This window comes from Gobio gobio (assembly GCF_949357685.1).
Source record: "Gobio gobio genome assembly, chromosome: 4".
In the NCBI taxonomy this organism is placed as follows: domain Eukaryota; kingdom Metazoa; phylum Chordata; class Actinopteri; order Cypriniformes; family Gobionidae; genus Gobio; species Gobio gobio.
The window spans coordinates 10,383,329-10,401,508 of NC_137100.1; the positions used below are offsets into that span (position 1 = coordinate 10,383,329).

The window sequence follows — 18,180 nt, forward strand, 5'->3', positions numbered from 1 at the left end:
GCACAGTTAGTGTGGGAAAAAGGGACCTTCTCATTCTGTAGTATATTTTAGAGGACAAAAACTTTTTATGATCAATAAAAAAATGCTTTTATTTTAAACAATAATTTAACCTCTTTCTAACATTAGAAAGTAATCTACTGCATGCAGACTAATGTCTTAAAACAGCAGCTATATTTACACATCATACTATGACCCTGAGTGATGCCGTTCTGGAATTAGACACTACTGAGCTATATCACTGCACTGTGGGAGCATTGGAGAGCGTGGAACGAGAGGGTGAAGGGAATGATGAAACCCCTGGCAACAGAAATAGATAAGCGCTGAAAGACAAGGGCGGGCCGCAAACAATGTAAGAGCAAAGTAAAGGGGCACAATAAAACGCAATGAAGTGTTTGAAGAGGGAGAAAGATGGACTGGGGAAATACAAAGCCATATGGGTGATGGGCAATAAAGATGGAAAACATTTATACACAGACGGAGGGAGGTCTGAGGACAGTGTCAGTCAGTCAGCGGTTATATAAGCCACAGAATCAGGTGATGACAGCCGGTGTTACCAACATGTGGAGTGTGCGGTGACTCAGTCCAATTCACACTGACTGACTGCACACACTACTGCTGTCAATCCAGTGAGTCTGCCTTCACAATACACAGCACACACACACACACAGCTCCTGGAGACAGGATGAGGAGGGACCAGCATAATATTAATACAGTCTGAAGGAAATGCAAAACATGCTGCCACAATGCTAGGGTGTTATGGGTGTACATTGCTATGCAGTTGCTAGGGAGTCTGGGTGGTTACTAGGAAGCTGCTCAGAGTGCTTCTGCATTTCTATGATATTTTGGTCAAATATGGGATATTTTCAGCCGTTTTATCATCTGCCAGGTGACAATCCCATATCTAACCGCTTAGAATAGTAATAGCGCATCTCTTCTCAACAAGCTGCATGATTTGAGGTATCATTCATGTCTGTAGAGAATTACAAGCTAATGTTTATTACTGTGGGTTAGGGATTTCAACAAAACCTCAAGTTATAGTGATATTTGTCACCGTAAGCACCACTACACGAGTGTCATTTGCTGTCACGTCTCACAGCCAGAGAGTTTCTGCAAGTAATTTGTTAACACAACTGGGAAAAATTTCGAATACAATTGTGTATTGTAATGTATGCCTGTTTATCTTCCAACCACAGATTCAATGAATTAACTTAATTTAATGTACTACAACAATAAAAAACGTTGAAATATTTGAGGTCATTCAATAATATGATGAAAGAAATGAATACCTTTATTCAGCAAGAAAGCATTTCATTGATCAAAAATGACAGTAAATATATTTATAATGTTATTAAAGATTAATATTTCAAAGATATGTGGTTTGGACAAAAATATGAAGCAGCACAACTGTTTTCAACATTGATAATAATTAGAAATGTTTCTTGAGCAGCCAATCGGCATATTAGAATGATTTCTGAAGGATCATGTGACTCTAAAGACTGGAGTAATGATGCTGAAAATTCAGCTTTTCCATCACTGGAGTACATTTTAAAAAACACTAAAATGGAAAACAAATATTTCAAATTGTAATTTTTTCTTTACAATAAAGTAAGTGCAGCCTTGGTGAGGAGAAGAGACTTATTTTCTTAATATATATATACAAAAAAAAAAACGAATGTTTGGACCACACAGACACAGACACACAGACACAGACACAGACACAGACACAGACACAGACACAGACACAGACACAGACACAGACACAGACACACACACACACACACACACACACACACACACACACACACACACACACACACACACACACACACACACACACACACACACACACACACACACACACACACACACACACACACACACACACACACACACACACACACACACACACACACAAGGTGCATCCAAATTCGCAAACTTATGCACTATTCTACAACGTTTTTAAGTATAATTAGTGTAAGTAGTGTGTTCACACTGAAAATTTCGAAAAGAAAAAGTTCACTTTAAATACCCGGATGATGCACTAAATTAATGGAAAAAACGAAGTGTGGAATGTTGAACACTAAATGCACTTAACTGTTGCAGCTGTAATTATGTAGTGGAGGGGGAGGCACTACCAGATTCCGATGTTGAATGACAAAATAACCCTGTAAAGTTCATACACTACACGGTTGAGTACATAGTGCACAAGTGCATAGTGTATAGTGCGTCATTTGGGACACAGCTACAGACACAGACACACACAGTGATGGGTAGAAACTGATTACATGTAATCTGGATTACATAATCAGATTACAAAAATTAAGTACTTGTAATTGAATAATATTACATTTTAAAATTCTCATAATCAGACTATAGTTACATTTTTATTGATAATTTTTTTCCATTTTCATTTCTTAAAAGCCTATCACTTACATACTTTCGTAATTAAAGTCTTCTCGATTTGTGGAACTGCACACACCAGCCAGCAGTCAAGTGGCTAAAATAACATTAAAATTGAGAGGCAACAGCCCTTTACCACTGAATTTACATAAATAATTTAACTTTTAAAGAGTATTTTCTCAATATTGCATATCTAATCAACTCCTGACGAACACATTTGAATAATTATTCAAATTATAATTTAACCATGTATTACTATATTTTTGGAAGGCTTTTGTCTTTCAAAGACATTAATATGCGCAAATGCATGTCATATTTACAGGTAATGCAGGAATTAAAAGAGATGAAAATCAAATAATGACTGAAATGAGTTAGGTCAAAAATAATCTAAAAGTAACAAAAAAATCTGAATACTTTACTGAAAATGTGTAACATTACACAACTAACATTATTAATTCTCTCACTCTCCCTCACACACACACACACACACACACACACACACACACACACACACACACACACACACACACACACGTAAACCATGTCCTGTCTACACAGGAGATGAGAAGCTGTGGTATGAAGTATTTTGATTATTCTTGATCTCTGTAAATGTACAGAGGCAGCAATTCCGCAGCATATCAATGAGATTTGTAAACGGTTGTAAAACATTAACGCTGAAAACTAATTAGAGTTTATTTTCTGCTGAATTAAGAGCTGAAATTATTCATCATTAGTAATCTGTTGATGCACGGACATGAACGCATCTCGTCCTCCTGGACACAAGAACTGTGGCTGCATCCTGATAAAGAACAAATCGACCAGTCTCAACAACAAAACACTAAACACCTTCCTACTAATTCATTTACAAATAACAACAATGCATACGATGTGGGGAAAAGGCATTCGGCTAGATCTTGCCCTCACTTGTGAGCTCCATTACGTGGACATTGTTATTCAAGTCATGTGAAGCTAGAGCAAATCAGCACCTCACAATAGCAGTCGATTATTCTCTACATGGTAATAAACATGATTGAAACTGACCTGCATGGCTTCTCCTACCAAAACAAGGCATCAGAGAAAAACGACATGCGTCGATCAGCCTGCAAGCGTTTTATAGTCATGGATACATTTCTGCATCTGTGTGGTGTGTGTGTGTGTGTGTGTGTGTGTGCTTGCTAAAATATGAGCAGATGAAAACAGAGGAAGTGAGATTGTCTGACGTCTAGTGATTAAGGCACCTCTGGACGTCTGATCAGTAATTTCAGAGGAGTGAAACAGACTCTCTGTGCTAGTCCCTGTGTTTTCGGCGCTCCTCCACCCCCCATGTCCGCTGCTGCTGTATGCTCAATGGCAAATTGTATTCATCAAATTGATGAATACAAATAGCAAGCTGATAGGGCTTGAAATAAACCAGCTCTGTCAGAGTCCGTGCACACAGCCAGCCCCGTTCCACTGCATTTTTACATTGCTACCAGACTAAATAATTAACTACGGTCTGTGTCTTGGTTAAAATCGCTTATTTCTCTGGATTGAAACATTCTTGGAAACATCTGGGTTAATGTAAGTACACAAGATATGTAACATTGTTCTAGTGGTTTTTTACGGTGGCCCAGTAATGCACAACACAACGAAATACAAAAAGCAAACATAAGTTCACAACACAATGAAAACAAGCCACAACACAAATAAATCAAGCCACAACACAGCGGAAACAAGCCACAACACAACGGAAACAAGCCACAACACAACGAAATCAAGCCACAACACAACGAAAAAGCCACAACACAAATAAATCAAGCCACAACACAACGGACATGCTCCCAACCACTCGGGGGCACTCGGAGCGCGGTAAAGTTGCCACTGTTCTATAGAATCGGCAATCTTACAAAGAAATCAATACCACAATTAGTTTTAACAGTATGTAGGTTAACCATTGTTTTTTCGATATGAAATATTCATTTAAAATCACTTACATTATAGCTGCATATTTATGCTCGAGAATGCTTTGACCCGATACCACACCGCTAAGGGAACGTCTGCCAATTCCACCAAGTGGTTGAAACGTATAATTTGTATGAATTAAAATTGCTTTTAACATTTAAAAACAGACATGTTAAAATTCCACAGCTTGATTGTATTGGTAAAACTGACTTAGTAATGCACAACATTGGAATTTGAAAATTTAAAAAAAGTTAATTTAATTCATACTAATTATATGTTTCATCTTGGTGGAATTGGCAGACGCTCCCTTAGCGGCGTGGCAGCGGGTAAAAGCGTTCTCGAGTATAAATATGCAGCTATTATGCACGTAGGTGATTTTGAATTGATATTTCATGTCGCTATTCAACTGCACACTTAAAACTGATCGTAGTGTTTAAATATTTGTAAGATTGGCAAATCTATAGAAAAGTGCAAGGAAAACTAACTTTACCGCACTCCGAGAGTCCCCTAGTGGACAGGAGCATTTCCGTTGTGTTGTGGCTTGATTTCGTTGTGTTGTGGCTTGATTTCGTTGTGTTGTGGCTTGATTTGGTTGTGTTTTGGATTTTTCGTTGTGCGGTGTCTTGATTTCGTTGTGTTGTGGCTTTATTTTGTTGTGTTGTGGCTTGATTTCGTTGTGTTGTGGCTTCATTTTGTTGTGTTGTGAACTTATGTATGCTTTTTAAATTTCGTTGTGTTGTGCACTACTGGGCCACCGTAGTTTTTGGATATTTTAACCAAAAAATCTTACATGTTGTGCCTTTAATAAGCAGTAAATAAGCAAATTAGTTTATTGAGGCAAATGTTCTTGTTAATAGTGAGAATTGGACCTTGATCTAAAGTGTGACCAAAATAAATATTTCAGACAGACTGGTTTGTGTATTGGCTTGGAGTTAAATTGGTTTGAGTATTTGTGCTGTCTCTCAACCACAGACATATCATAGCAGGTTGCAACATGCTGCATCAGGTGCCAGTTCGGGTACAGGCAGAGCCCAAACTACAAAGATGTACAGTGGGGAGTATTTGATACACTGCCGATTTTGCAGGTTTTCCTACTTACAAAGCATGATCCATATGTTGCAAAACCCCTATACACAAACTTGAGTTATGAGTAGTGCATGTTGAGGACTAGATCATCTCACCTGCGTTTAAGTGGCATTCTTTGATCTGGTACTGCAGCTCATTCTCATTTGGAATGTCCTTCCATGTGGCCAAGAACACCTGACGCTCTGTTGAAGAAACGTTAACCGGTTATCTTATGGGATTGGCCAATCAGTATCTAAAGTGTGTTCAATCCTAGCTACATCTCATCAATCCACTCTTTTATTAGGCCTAAGCTCAATCAAAAGATCACAGAGTGCTGTTTTTAGAGAGAGCATGTGTGCGCAGAGTGCTTGTACCCATTTTGCCGTCCTCCACGAAGAAGACGCTGAGAGGGATCAGGGTGCTGAAGTAGAAGACATCAATATTGTTTTTCACGGCCACCTGCAGTGAGGAAGGTTGAGGGGTCAGACTTTTAAATACACTCCACCATTTAAGGGGACTAAAACGCCTCTGCAGTCTGACTGCATTTAGATACCATCCTCATTTTCCAAATGGAAAAAGCTTTCAACTGCACAGAAAAGGAAAAAATAGGAGAAAGGAAACAAGAAGAAAGGCACAAGAGCAGAAGAGAAGGCTGGTAGAAGTCAATGGTTGATGAGTTCTTTCATATTTTACACCATGTAAATATTATTAGACTCCATGGAAATCCAGTGAATAAATTATGGCATAATTGTGCCATATTTTTAGACACCCAGTATATCTACAGTATTTTCTGGATTCATTTAGGGGAAAATGTATTTTTCGTGTTTTGGCCAACAACTGACAAATAGCTTATATTAAAAATCATTATTTTGTCCAAATAAATTAAAAATATATCATTTTAAATGTTACAGGTAAATTTAGGCATTACAACATTATAATGTACAACGTTAAAAATGCTACATTTAACAGTGTTATTACATTTCTATTATTACATTTACATTTTCGCAGTTAAAATATCTAATATTGGCAATTGGCGATAAATTAAAAAAATATCTCTAATATCAGCCAATAACCAATATGGGACTGATAAATTGTTCAAGCATAGACAATATTTAATAGTCAAAGAATAGAAACCTATACATGGATGAAGATCTATAACATGCAATCTTGACTTAGTTTTTGTGGTCTACTTGAATAGGTTTTCATGATCAAACACATAATTTTTCTCATATTTGACATTGTTACAGAACTGTCTGTCAGTAACTCTCGGTTTAGTTCCCCTCTCTATGAAGCCCCTCCTTCTGAAAAGTGCAATGTGCTCTGATAGGTCGGCTGGATCAGTGTGTTGTGATTGGTCAACCACATTGAACGTGTTTTGGAAATGTCATGCCCCTTACCATAACCGTGAGTTTCAACACATTACTAATGCATCTCAACCAGAGCCTGTGAACGAAGCGGTCTGGTGTGACGCTAGGCTCAATATTCTGCTCTATGCCAGCGCGCTCCACTCAATCGCTCACGGCCCAAGCGAATGCTCCGCTCGTGAACCGTTCACCGGTAAAACGACGTTTGCTCAAATCCTGCTCCGACATGAAATTTGATTCCCTGTATTGCACTATTCTTGTAGCCATTAAAAAAAATAGTTTCATATTTATGTTTATATCTTATAATATTATTTTTAATATAATTTCATCTGTCGATTATGAAAAGTGAACAGCGTGAGAATAGGACGCATCATAAGATGCACAATGTGTTGGAAGACATGGAGTGGATCAGAAAATATTTTGACCACTTCTTTAAGTTTTGTTTTGTAGAAAGGCTTTCTTTAAAGTGAATCTTAATTTTGATCAATGTTTCATCAACCAATTGACCGTTCGCAAAGACCCACCCCCTTTAGTTACTGTTGCTATGTCCGACAAGCCATGGCACTCTCACACCACACACGTTCTCACGTAGAGAAAATACATCGCAGAGCAAAGAGGACACCGACAACACGCCGACAGACAGGACAGAGCAAGTTACTTTTGAAATGAAACAAAGTCTCAACTTTGAAATTGTTATTTTTTAAAGAAATGTAAACCACAAATAGCGTCTTGTGGCTCTTTAATGTGTCGTGATCGCTGTAGCGCCTCAGTTAAAGCTGCTCGTGAACCGATTATCTCTTCCTTCTAGTTCATTGATAAGCATGAAATAAACATGAGTGAACACTAAAAGAAATGTTGTTTCAACCGCAGAAAGACGTCAGTACACACTGTTTTTCCAAGTTCAAGCCCACCGACAATTATCTACTAACTCTCCTGACTGCTTTGTCGGACAAAACGGCAGATTCGGCGATGTGATTGGTGAGCTCGCCTGTCAATCAAACTCACGGCGAATTGCCTAGATTTAATAAATAATATGCTAATATAGCAGACAATATAATCATGGCGCTAATCATGGACTGGAGCGCATCTAATAAATGAACCGGAACTCAAGAAATATGTCTATAGAAAGCTTGAAATGTCTATTTTTAAACGAAACAATTCAAAACAAAAAGAAATAGTATCTGTATGACATATGCATTTCTCTCTTGGTGCATCCACTACTGCGGAGAAATGGCGAGTCAGCATGGTCAACTTCATCTTTGCAGCCGGTAATGACAAAGAGAAAACCTAGTTTATTAATAAACAATTAAATTGTCTCCTTGCTATTTTTGACACGTTCATAATTATTATTTTAGCTGTTCTTTGTGACAAGATTTATGTGTGTGCTTTAGTGCGGAATAGGCTAATGTATTACACCAGTTCTCTCCAGTATATATTTAAGTAATTAAATTAGCCTAATATAAATGTGTACTTAGTCGTCAACTAATGGCTTAAATGAACAACTACTAGTCCAGAGGAAAAACACTTTAGTCAGGGGCAGCCCTACTACTTTCACATATTTTCGAACCAGCATATCACAAAGGGAATTCTGGGTTGAGCGAGCGGAGCGGGATCTTCAGAAAGGCGCTCTCCGCTCTGGAGGAAATATTAACACTCATATGCTCTGATCTCAACCAGGCTTGCCCCTTTTTTGTGTGAACCGAAATTATTAAATGAGGAATATTGTGAGAAAAACTCAAGACTACAATCGAGGGGTTTGTGCTCACTGATATAGAGAATAACTCCCTTTGGAGTGACTTAATGCTTTGTAACTTTGCAGACCTTTTTCATGCTCAAACAGCAACATTACACAGTAAAGAAAGTTGAAAATGTAAAAAAGCATAATAGGTCCTCTTTAAATTTTATGGAAAAGGGCGGCCGGTACACTCTTGAAAAAAAACTTCTCATTTTGTGTTCCACAGAAGAAAGAAACTCACATGGGTTTGGGTGAGTACATGACAGAACGATATAAAAACCACCTGTTTAATTAACATGGACACGGTCAGGTCACAGCGTCACCCAGACACTCAAAGGGCATTCATTTACTCTTCAGCTCATTAGAAGGTTGAACTCATTAACACAAGCCATGAACACTCTGCAGGCAGCTCTGTTTAATACCGAATAGCCAGATGCTTGACACAGGCAACAAGTAGAAAAGAGGATCACATGAAGCAAAGAGAGAGAAATAGAGAGGAGGACGAGTGTCAAGGAGCTGGAGGAAGGAATTATGGTGGGACATCATGCTAAAGGAAGGAACACAGTCAGAGCAAACTCAGCTGGGCATCCATCTAAAGATAAACCGACACTGTAGTAAAACGAATGAGGCAGAAACATGTCCATATACATCATATGAAATGATGATGATTCATAACGACATTTGTATCTGATTGATTATCAGCATTAGTAGACTAGATGCCGTGGGCAAGTACTTATTATCTAGAGTGTTTTAAAGGCATAAAATTGAATGTTCCCAGCTGCTGTTCACCCAAATGATCTCAGTAACTAATGAAGCACGTGGGGACAACTGACTCAAATAATCATAGACAAACGTGCCTGCTGTGCAGTTGAAAGCTTGGAGGTTTGAATACACAGGGATGTCATTTAAACATTAACAGCATATTTGTAATGGTTTATTTCCTGTGGGATGATTAATGCAAAGAAGGGACCTCAGGAGGCGTGTGGGGGTGTGTAGGGGGTGTGAAAGTATGCGGCAAAGGGTACTAATGCATCGTACCTGTAGGTTGTTTAGTGGGTCCATTTTCATCACAGGTCCGATGGTGTTGAGAGGGAGGGAGATGTCGATGCTCTGGCTGGGCATCAGTGGAGTGTGAACTGGGAGAGGTGTGGTGGGGATCACTCCAAAACTAAAGAAAAGAAAAAAAGACTACATATAGTTGGTGTCTCATAGCTAGGGTGATCAGACGTCCCATCTTCCCCGGGACAGTCTCGTATTTCAGCTCTATTTTTAGTGTCCCGACTTACGAAAAAAAATCATGTTTTGTCCCATATTTTTTCTTCCCAAGTTTATTGTCTATGCCAGGTGATCATCAAAGCGAGTAGTAGTCTTCTGCCATGCGAGAATAGCCTAATCAAAGGTAGCCAATCTCGTCATAGTATATTTTGGTGAACAAAATTACCGTCCAATCACAATTCGTTATCGATTAACGTGCAGTTGGTGAATGCAGGATATCAGAGAGATCAAAGAAAAGAGATCAAGTCAGACGCCAAGATGTCAAAGAAGCATATGTGTGCATTTAACAAGGATCTTCAAAAAGAGTTTATCGAGTTATTATGTGCAGTAAGAACACGTTGTACTGTAAAAAAAAAACATTATACAATTTTTAAATAACTTATATTTTAATCTATTTAATACATTTTAATGTCATTTATTCATGTGATGACAGCTGAATTTTTTTCAGCATCATTAGTCTTCAGTGTCACATAATCCTTCAGAAATCATTCTAATATGCTAATTTGGTGTTTAGGAAACATTTCTTATTATTATCATATGTTGAAAACGGTTGTGCTGCTTGACATTGTTGTGGAAAACATTTCAGTATTCTTTGAAGCATTTATTTGAAATATATATATATATATTTTTGTTTTTTTTGTTTTTTTTGTAACATTATAAATGTCTTTACTCTACTTTTGTGCATCTTTAACAAATAAAATAACAACAAAAAAATTACTTTTGAATGGTAGCGTATATTAAATGTTATTAAAATATATATATTTAACAATATTAATTAAAAAATCTATTAACAAAAAAATCTATATACAAATGATATATATTTTAGTATATATTAAATATATGAAATAAAATCTAATTATATCTTCCTGGGACCCAGGAATAGACTTTTGTCCACTGTAGTGGACGTTATATTTAAGTGAATTTCTCTGACATCATACATGTCACAGTTTTAAGTGTGGATGTCCTGTAAAGAGCAGAGATACCAAATGTTTGGAGGTTTCACCAGAACAACAACTTCTTCTTGGTCTTTAAAAACGGCTGACATTAATGTTTAGCACTCTTTTGGAAATATGATAATATTTTGCAATCATAATTTAAATTGGATGAATTTTTTAATTGTTTGTTATAAATCAACATCACAGGAAAATGTTTTGGGTTTTCTAATCAAAATATGACTTTCTGTTACAAAACAGGGCATTGATTTCATAAATGTCCACTGTAGTGGACGCCAGGATTTAAATCATGTTTATCAGGCATTTTGGAGACACAACAAGTGAATAGGGAAAGAAATTACATATAAATATTCCAACGAAATATTAGATATTATTATGAAAATGTTGCCAATTATTACTCCAGGTGTCAACTACAGAGGACATATCATTACATATGAATAAAATATAATAAAAGTTTCTTATGCTCTAAATAATGTAATGACATGAAAAAATACAAAATTTAAAAAATTGGGTCCCAGGAGGATATAACTAAATATACTGGTATTATTTATTACAAGTCAATAATCAATGTATAAATATAAAACCTTAATTTTGGAGCCTGGTTACAGGAAAATATGCCACAATGATTATCACCAATTATCACCACAAATCACAAGGACAGACCTGTTCTTGTTGAACTGGATGGCAAAGTCAGTCATGTGCTGCAGGGCTTTATTGGTGAAGCTCATGTCCATGTACATGTGCCCCTGACGCCGAGAGAACGTTCCAGATATCTCCAGTCCTTTGGCCTTGACTGCTGGCAGCCATACCTTCAAAAACCAAACCAATAAGTGTTCAGTGTACCTCCCCCATTTTACAGTTTGTCTACTGATTAAATCAATGCTATGAGGCTATCTAAGAGGATAACTAGTCATTCTAAACTGAAGGACGCTTAATAGAGGACATCTGACATCCACCTACACTCACTCACCCAGACACTGTTGCTTACAAGAACTGAGCTGGCATCCAAAAAGAAACAAAATCAGATTAAAAGAGACAAATTAACACATATACAAGCAGCATGACACACTCAGGTATTGGATCACTCCACAAGGTAGATCATAAAGTATCCTAATAAGGACTAACTGTGCTCTGTCCTACTATACTGACCTACTCTGGCTCTAATGGAGCTCTTACTAATGATTCCCGAGACTTCATTCCCCAAGGAGCTGTTCTGCAAGACTGTATTTATGTAGCACATAAAGTTAATGCTCATGCTGGAGAATGGGAACAGGCTGATCTTTACTTCTTGTACTCGCAGGAAAAGGCTCTTCATTGTAAATGGCTGAAATGGCTGCTGGGAAAATGTGACCCAGTGTATTCTGGGATGTGTAAAAACCAGTTGAGCTCAGTTCAATTCAGTCTGCATACAGCAGAATGAAACTGATCCAAATAAGTGACTAAACTGAATCGAGTATGAACGTGGAATCATGGGAGTTGTCGTCTTCACCTCTACAGCCAATGGAAAGCAATCCGACGGGACTCGGACAGAAATCGTGTTCATGGATGTGTTTAAAACGTTTAATTAAAGTTACTGTGACATGAAGCAGGGTGGGGCAGAGAGCCCGGGACATTTTACATTGCTATTTTTATTACGCTTATGCTGCGTTCCAGGCAGGTTTTTGAGCTCGTAAATCACGACTTCAAAACACAACTCACGGCTTTGTAGCGTTCCAGGCAAAGTCACGGCAAACTGCCTGAGCGCAAGGAATTGTGTGGTAGTTAGATGTAAACAAAGCATGGTGGACCGTACGGGGCTTATGCTCATTTACAATCATTTCCATCGCCAAAGGTGCTTACTCCTTGCTTATTTGAGGGAAACGGAGGAGAAAAAAGGGCGCATAAGGCAAGAGAAGCTGTTATACCATTTATTTTACTTTATTTGTAAAATACCGTGTACGACTTCCATAAACTCTGCATCCGTGGGGGCTGCCATTGTTGTTTTGCGAGCTATGTGACGTCAGAGCTCGTAACTGGGAGTACATCTATCTAGAACAAGTTCACAGGTGGTAAGTCACAGGTTTGACTGCCGTTCCAGTGCACTTTTACGGGTAGAAGGTTGGAAAAACACGGGTTACGGGTTGCCTGGAACGCAACATTATATGCCGCAGTTGGCCACTGCGCTCCTTTCCTTTGGTTGTTTATGTTTATTTTACGATTAAAGTTACGTTTAACGCCTTCTTCCCTGAACTTGAACTTTGTTACAGTTACGTTTGATCTTAAATTCACATTATTTTATTTACTTCTAATAAAACCGCCACAAGTGCTGAATTACTACTCATACAGGTCACTCTATTTGATCAATATTAGAATATCATATTAATAAAAGCTGGATGACTTGTGTTGCTAAATGGCGTACAATTAATTTTAAAATATAATATATGGTGGCGAAAATGCTATATTACTGTTAAAACAAATAAAGCTCTTTCTGATTATGATATTTTAGCCACTTGACAAAAAAGTGTTGTCTCCGAGGCATGGTACAAACTTGTAACTTGTTTTTTATATATATATATATATATATATATATATATATATATATATATATATATATATATATATATATATATATATATATAATTATAATAAACCTTCTTAATATTGTGTTGGTCCCCCTTTTGCTGCCAAAACAGCCCTGACCAGTCGAGGCATGGACCCCTGAAGGTGTGCTGTGGTATCTGGCACCAAGATGTTAGCAGCAGTCCTGTAAGTTGCGAGGTGGGGCCTCCATGGATTGGACTTGTTTGTTCAGCACATCCCACAGATGCTCGATTGGATTGAGATCTGGGGAATTTGGAGGCCAAGTCAACACCTCAAACTCATTGTGCTCCTCACTCCATTACTGAAACATTTTTGCTTTGGGGCACTGTGTTTTATCCTGCTGAAAGAGCCACAGCCACCAGGGAATACCGTTTCCATGAAAGGGTGTACATGGTCTGCAACAAGGCTTAGGTAGGTGGTATGTGTCAAAGTAACATCCACATGGATGGCAGGACCCAAGGTTTCCTAGCAGATAATTGCCCAAAGCATCACACTGCCTCCGCCGGCTTGCCTTTTTCCCATAGTGCATCCTGTTGCCATGTGTTCCCCAGGTAAGGCACGTGATGTAAAAGAAAATGTGATTCATCAGACCAGGCCACCTTCTTCCATTGCTCCATCGTCCAGTTCTGATGCTCACATGCCCACTATTGGTGCTTTCGGCGGTGGACAGGGGTCAGCATGGGCACCCTGACTGGTCTGCGGCTATCCAGCCCCATACACAACAACTGCGATGCACTGTGTATTCTGACACCTTTCTATCAGAACCAGCATTAACTTCTTGAGCAATTTGAGCTACAGTAGCTCATCTGTTTGATCGGACCACACGGGCCAGCCTTCACTCCCCACGTGCATCAATGAGCCTTGGCCGCCCATGACCCTGTCGCCGGTTCACCACTGTTCCTTCCTTGGACCCCTTTTGATAGAGACTGACCACTGCAGACCGGGAACACCCCACAAGAGCTGCAGTTTTGAAGACGCTCTGACCCAGTTGTCTAGCATCACAATTTGGCCCTTGTCAAACTCGCTCAAATCCTTACATTTGCTGATTTTTCCTGCTTCTAACACATCAACTTTGAGGACAAAATGTTCACTTGCTGCCTAATATATCCCACCCACTAACAGGTGCCGTGATGAAGAGATGATCAGTGTTATTCACTTCACCTGTCATAATGTTATGCCTTATGGGTGTGTGTGTGTGTGTGTGTGTGTGTGTGTATGTGTGTATGTATATGTATATGTATATGTATATGTATATGTATATGTATATATATATATATATATATATGTATATATATATATATGTATATATATATATATATATGTATATATGTATATATATATATATATATATATATATATATATATATATATATATATATATATATATATATATATATATATATATATATATATATATATATATATATATATATATATATATATATATATATATATATATATATATATAAAACTACAGTTACAATATGTTAAAGCGTCTTTGGTTTTTTCCATGGTTTCTATGAATATTTGAAATATTGAATATGTTTGTGTCTTATTGTGTCCTAGTTGATTGTTTAGGTAAACATTTCTTCAAGTTCTTGTTTTCTGTGTTTCAGAATCAGTGAATAACTAATCAAGCAACATCTCCTCTTGCCTGACCTTGACAACGCAAACTTCTCAATATGAGGAATTTGGTGAATTTGAAAAGGTTCTGTCCGTTTTCATTGGTTGGCTGGCAGCTTAAAGATCAGAAACAAGGGCGAGGGGTTATGGTTTAAAGATAAGCGGCGAGTAGTACTCACAGTTTTAGGTGTCACATATCCTCCTGTAGTAATGGACATTCCTGAGGACAACTCAAACAGGTCATTGAGCCCGCTGCTGAGAGCAGCAGGTGTAGGAGACGGCGCAAACGTGTTGGGCACCGATGACGGGATGAAGTTTTGACCCACCTGCAGGACACACACATAGAGATCTTAAGACTTAGGAGTGTCAAAGGGTTTAATCTACTCCTGCAAGTGTTCATGTAACCCTATAAACAACAGTAACAGGAGTTCTACATGTAGGTAATACCAGTGGTGCAGAATCTGAGGAAAATAAACTGTATTTTGATATTAGGGAAAAACTACATAAGAGCAGTACAAAATACAAACAAGAGGTACCTGGCACAAATGTTTGGTTCTGGTAGAAAACACAAATGAATGAAGAAGAAAGCCAAAATTTTAAATGCCATGGATGAATATTTACTAAGTAAACCAGTATTTTGTAGAAGGGGGAAAAATGTCAAAGGGGGGGTTTGATTTAAGAATGATGGAAGCATCATTATTTTATGAAAGAGATTTGTAAAATCAGCCAACTTTAGCAATCCTTGTTGTATTAAATGCCAATGGCGAAAGCTCAAAAATGGATAAAAGAACTTTTCACAGAAGTATATTCCAAAGGTTTGCATGCCTGAACTAAAGTATTAAAGATATCGAGTAACATTTTACTTTATGTATAATGCATTATAAAAGTATTATTACTGCATTAATTATGCCTTGTAATGCACTTTATAATGCATTGTATGGTCTCAGGAATAATTTTAACCGCAGTTAGAATCCAGTATAATACATCTTTAGAAAGTATAATGTATTAAAACACGACAAATAACCAATTTCAGATGTAACAAGGAATCTGTGAATATTATAATGCATTTTAACTTTGCTTACAACCATTTATGAATAGAGAAATTGCATTATTACATACATTATGAATACCTTTATAATGCATTATACATAAAGGCTTTAAGTAAAGCGTCACAGATTCTTGTTCTTAAACTTGTCTTTTGATATCTTCATTCTTAACGCTCTATATGGTTCGATCCCAAAATATGGAGATCTCAATGTGGCTCCATGAGTAAATTGTTAAATTGTACACATTTTCAGTGGTCAAAAACTAACTTTGTTTACAGTAGAAAGAGTGTCATTTTCCCCCTCTTGTATTTTGGCTCCAATTCAATGAAAATTATGATTTTAACCGCTCTATACAAAATAGTGGATTACTCAGTAAACATTCATCAGTGGCATTGAATATTTTGGCTTTCATCACTATTTATGTTTGTCTTTCATAAGAAGAAAAAAATATTCTCTCTATAGTTGAGAAGTTTTCAAAAAACACAGAATGACCCTTCAGTACTTCAAAGAAATCTTTAAGAAGTTAAACATCTCATCTTCTTAAAGCAGATGCAACAGATAGAAGCAGAGCAGGACACACAGCTACGTGTCTATTCTATACAGGCTATTAAGAATCAATTAATAGTGCACATTATGCTGAGTGCGGACAAACAGATACAAGCGGGGAGAAAGGAGCTCACTTACTGCAGGACTGCCCCCAACACCTCCTCCCAGATCTCCCCCGAGCTACAACAGGAACCAGAAGACCCATTTCCAGGCCCACAGACAACATGAGAGAGACAGAGAGAGATGTAAAGGATCCATTAATAACAAAGATTTCCTGTTTACAAAGGAAGTGATGTCACAAACAACCATTAAAGACTGCTATTTTGACATTTTTTCAAAAAATCAACCTCAAAATGTCATCTATGATACACCCACTGCCATTTAATACAGCTGTTGTCCAAGACTGAGACAGAGGCTTCCCTGCGGGAAGTAAGAGTTGAGCGGCATTCCAGTGTTACAGGTGTTTACTGCTGCCGACCGCTCATGACATTAGTTAGGACTGAAGTTGAGCAGTGATATTTCAGACGTATCTCTGTTCAATCATCTGCATGGTTTAATTGTAGGTGCACTTTTTTATTTAAACCTCCTCACATGCAAGAATAAAATTAATCCATAATTGAGTTTAAAGTTATGGAGCAACAGGATTAAAGTTAATCTATCTAAAATATAAATTAAATCCAGGATCAAAATGATGGTTTAAAATGTAAACCTGCTTATTTTTAAACAAGGTTTAAAGTTTGGTGCAACAGAATTATTAGATAAACCTTGATTTAATCTAGATTTAAGATGAATCCTTGTTGGTGCAACCCAATCTCATCTCCCTTTCCCTTTAAAAGCGAGTTGCGTTCGCGCCATGGCGGTTTCGCTATTTAAATGGCGTAATTTGCAAGCGGAAAGACTGAACACTTCTCAAGCGAGAAATGGATCTGTTAGTCCAAGGACGCCTGCTTGCACGTCATTACTGATACATCTGATACATGCAATGACTATCCATTATGACATGTAGGCATTTTATCTTTATGTACACATCTTTTACATTTTAATCCTTTAATTTTTCATATTTAAAAATGTTTGTGTGCTGCTGCACGTGCATTTATGTGTGTAATAAGCAGACCCACCTATAGGCACATATTACTCAAGCACTCTTTAAATAACAAAAAATAAATTTGACTTTAGACCAGGATTTTGTTGGTCAATGGCACAGTCGTTTTCAATTTCCTCAAAATAGAAAAATACACCAACAATGCACCTGAACACACCTCATTTTCAGACCAGCACGCCCATGGGCGCACAAATGCATTTGCTATTTAAACATGTGGCGCAGGACGTGAAATTGCGCTGGATGTATGATAGGGCCCTATGTCCATAACCTGACGTCCTCTGTACAGCTGAACAGCATAGAGGGAAACAAGATCAGATGTCTTTGACAGTAAATACTTGCATACTTAGGTTTCTTTATGAAAAAAAGGTCCTTACTTTTCCATTTGTTTCATATATCGATTGAAAAATACAGTTAAACAACCTCTCTTAGCCAACATAAAGAGATATATAGCCTTTTTTTCCCTGATACAATTTACAAAGTGTTTTTAAAGGGCTTCAGGTTTGCTTGTTTTTAGGGCTGCACAATTTGGCCAAATATTTTGTGATTATAT

The 18,180-nt window shown here is 37.5% G+C and overlaps 1 protein-coding gene across 1 annotated transcript in view; it reads right to left on the reverse strand.

Moving 5' to 3' along the window:
* The window catches only part of ap2b1 (adaptor related protein complex 2 subunit beta 1), a 72,993-nt gene that overhangs the window by 16,386 nt on the left and 38,427 nt on the right, over window positions 1-18,180 (reverse strand). The window contains exons 15-20 of the mRNA XM_079815977.1: window positions 16,667-16,708; window positions 15,116-15,262; window positions 11,397-11,542; window positions 9,544-9,673; window positions 5,781-5,865; window positions 5,523-5,609 (exon numbers count right to left, since the gene is read on the reverse strand). Coding sequence (XP_079672103.1) covers window positions 5,523-5,609; window positions 5,781-5,865; window positions 9,544-9,673; window positions 11,397-11,542; window positions 15,116-15,262; window positions 16,667-16,708 — 637 coding nt within the window. The remainder of the gene's footprint in view (window positions 1-5,522; window positions 5,610-5,780; window positions 5,866-9,543; window positions 9,674-11,396; window positions 11,543-15,115; window positions 15,263-16,666; window positions 16,709-18,180) is intronic.